General features: G+C 34.9%; 1 protein-coding gene across 1 annotated transcript; it reads left to right on the top strand.

Annotated features, from left to right (window-relative positions):
* The first annotated feature begins 739 nt into the window (after nt 1-739).
* Nucleotides 740-1,485, top strand: LOC129741486 (uncharacterized). The gene is made up of 3 exons (XM_055733228.1): nt 740-865; nt 929-1,168; nt 1,330-1,485. Exons 2-3 carry the CDS (start codon nt 932-934, stop codon nt 1,402-1,404), a joined length of 312 nt encoding a protein of 103 aa, XP_055589203.1. The 5' UTR covers nt 740-865; nt 929-931; the 3' UTR covers nt 1,405-1,485.
* Nucleotides 1,486-3,768: the final 2,283 nt, after the last annotated feature.

Here is a 3,768-nt window from a genome sequence, read left to right as displayed (position 1 = left end):
TTTCATACGACGTAATGGAAGCTCACGCAAGATATGTAGGGGAGAGTGGGGATACTTGATCCCCTTTTCTTATTTTCACCATATCTGTTTGGAAAAATTTAGCAACTCGCCGTCTTTGACATTTTCTGACAGCTTGTAACTTCAAGTTTCTATGCTCCAAAAATGAGAACGATACTTGAACCCGTTGATGAACTAGAAGCATTTTCGTGGGAGTAAAAAAATCGCGATTTTTCTGAAGGTAGGGGACACTTGATCCCCTATTTAAGGAGACTTTATCTTTTATTCAGGAAGCCCTAATCCTGGTATAGAAATCAAACAAAACCCCAAGATAGAATGTTAATTGACTATTTGGTCATGTTTGTTCTCATTTCACAATTTATAGCAGACATAAGAAGAAAATTCTTTAACTTTGTCCCAACGCTAATAACATTGCATACACGCAGAAAAAGAACGGGGAGTCGATTCAACAAAACGTTTTGTTATTCAATTTTGTAGTATCAATGCACTTTTAGTGAGTAGTTCTGAAATGAAATTCGATTCAAAACAGAATCCAACATTTAGTTATTTTTACAAAATAGTCGAAACCAAGCCATCGTGTATGGGAGAGGGGTGCGTCATTTTAACAAAAAAATATTTTATTATTTTTCTAATGAATAGTTGGGTGGTTTTGATTCGAAACATATGCTTTATTAGCCAAGCGTGTATAAATGAAATGTCATCTGGAAAAAAAGAAAAAAAAATCATTAAATTCTTTCTTGCGCCCCGAACAAAACCCTTGATTGATTTCCCGCTCGTTCGGGGTTCAAAAACCTGGGCTTCGGAAGTTTTACATCAGATTTGATTCAGCTGAATCAATCTTGTGCAGGTAAGTTATTTTTGTTACTATCAAAATTGCAACAAAACAGTTCCGTATTTTCTTTTATTTCAGACCATGGACACCGACGGCAGTGGAGTTGGTTCGTCGAAACAGGACAACCAACAAATAGAGGGAAATAGTTTAATCCTTATTTATGCGGGTCATTCCATTAATCCCCCTTGCTGGACAGTCATCGGTAGCATGCAGATTGATGGAGTGAATCGGGCTTTGAAGCGATGCCTTCATCAGAGGCAGCCTCACCAGCGGGACGATATTTCGAAGATGTCCCAGAAGACATCAGATACATTCAAGGTGAGTGAGTTGCTAATATCTCCAAAGACTTCACCCTGTCGAAATTATACGCTTGTGAATCGCCTGGGGCGAAGAAAATTACCCATAAAGGCAGGCAGGCTAAACGGGGTTGATTTTGTTCACGAATCAATTTGAACTTATATTTTCCCCTCTGTTTTCAGATATCGCGACCCAACAGAAACCGGCCTTTGCGTTTCTGGTTCCGCACTTCCGCAGGTCGTAGGCAATCGTTATGAAAATTCCGCTTCTGCCAGAAGAACAGCCCTACAGGAGAGCGGGAAGCGGAAAGCATTAAGGAAAAGACACAGTGTATATTGTGAAACCATTAATTAAAAATAAATTTTGGATTAAATAGTACAAGCAAACTTATTTCTTTTGAAGAAAAATCCTTCATTTTTAATTTAATAAATTCATTTATTTCAATCAGACAGAATTAATTATTTAAAAACGCAAAAAAATTGTTTTGGACCAAAACACTTTCGTACGTTTTACCCAAAATTTTTGCTAAAAATTATGAATCACTTTCAAAAAGGGTCTATATTGTTTAAACAAAATCGATAAGTTCAAAATAAATCGATATTTTTTGTCGATATAATCTCAATTATATTTGTGCTTTTTCCCAACCAAAATTTTTATTATTTTTGATCGAAATATTATTGTTTCTACAAGATATTTTTCTGCGTGTACTTAAAGGCGCTATTTTTTATAATTAAGAGAAAATTAATTATTTTTGCTCTTTTCTTCAGACAATTGTTTGATAAATATTAGTTTTTGAATAAATATTAGTAATTTCGTAATCAGCAATCATAACGATCAATTCAGAAGAAGAATATGCCGATTGGAAGGGTGATCAATTGTACCCAGCTCTAGGGGATCAATTATACCCATAATCAACATTTTAGAAAACTTTTTCTGAAAAAAGTTGAGAGTTTTCCATTACTTTGAAAATATGGCATTATGAAGTTCATTTAACGCTCGAACGATTGATACATTGGAACAAATATTTTTTTCATAATTTTCCCATGTAAGGAACATTTTAAAGTGATGAAAAAAGATCTTTAAGTTACATTTTGTGAAATTTTTCAAACAAAGTTCAATTACTCAAACAATTATTTTGTTAAAAATTATTAAACTACAAGCATTGCTATTTTGCTCAATTTGGCACATTTTTCTAGAACATTTGATCTTTGTAAGACTTTCCAGTTTCGAGATATAGCTAAGGAATCAAGTATCCCCAGGGATCAAGTATCCTCATTCTCCCCTATAAATCCTTTGATTTACGGAGAAAAATAATTTGAAATTAACTCTGCATTCTTTAAAATCGAGTTTTCCAAAGCGCTTTAGGTAAGCGATGCTCCAATCAAAACGTTAGTTGAATTAAAATTTGCAGCCACGTGTAGTTTAATTATTAATTTCAAATGGGTTGAAATGATACTGCAATATCATGATTGATTCTGAAACAAGCATGATGTTTGTTTGAATAAAAAAAACGCATGAAAGTATTCTGAAGATATGTTTCAGTTTCAAAGTTCAGTTTCCATGTTTGACATTTGCGGTAGTGCTTCTTCTTTTCAGGAAGTGTTGAGAAAATCCATAATAAGTCTAAACGAGCGATACAATGTGTCATGTAATTTCAAAAACAACAATTAAAGCACGCTTTTTGGGGTCATTTTTGAATTTATCAAACCCTGGGGTCTTAAAAGCTTCATTTTGATCCAAAACTCATCCATGATTTTTTTGCAGAATTTTTAAGTAACGTTTACATGAGTAAATTTGAACTTTTAGGTTTGTATGGGAACATTGAATATTTTGTACTGAAAAATCAACATTTTTCTTTCTTCTGTGGAACCGAGCCAGCAGATGGTTTTTGTGCCAATTTATAAATTTCCTATAGGAAATTTTCCGCTGAACAACCTTGTCGAACACCGTAGCTTCGTATCTTATTAGGCAAAAAAGTTATTAGCTGTTTAACAGAGGAATGTCTTTTTGCATTGATAAACAATAAATTCAATTGACATCACTGCTGGAGCCACGCGAAGTATTGCAAGAAAAGTAGTCATGATAGGCCTCGATAGGCACCCTGCAGTGATGCCAATTGAATTTACTGTATATCAATGCGAAAAGACATACCCCTATTAAACAGCTAATAACTTTTGTGCCTAGTAAGATACGAAGTTAGTGTCTTCAACAGAGTTGTTCAGTTTAAAATTTCCTACACTCAGAAAAATACTATTATGTATGCCATAAGATTCTCTTATGAAGTGGCGCCATAAGAAAAATTAATGAAATTCATAAGATTGTCTTATGGCGCGAATGAATTCTGAAGATGAACGCCTACTTCAATGAGAGGTTGTTGCTTTTCATAAGAGATTCTTATGGAAACAGTAAATCACTTTCTAATAAGAAAAATTCTCGCAACTGCGGTCGAGAAGACTTAGCCCTCGCACGAAGTGTATCCTGTATATGACGCTCATTAGACCGGTTGTTCTCTACGGGCACGAGACATGGATATTGCTCGAGGAGGACCTGCGTACACTCGGAGTATTCGAGCGACGAGTGTTAAGAACCATCTTTGGCGGCGTACAGGAGAACGGAGTGTG

Source organism: Uranotaenia lowii, chromosome 1 (genome assembly GCF_029784155.1).
Source record: "Uranotaenia lowii strain MFRU-FL chromosome 1, ASM2978415v1, whole genome shotgun sequence".
NCBI classification, from domain to species: Eukaryota; Metazoa; Arthropoda; class Insecta; order Diptera; family Culicidae; genus Uranotaenia; species Uranotaenia lowii.
The sequence above is the reverse complement of the archived record's forward strand: the minus strand, read 5'-3'. Positions and strand labels throughout refer to the sequence as shown.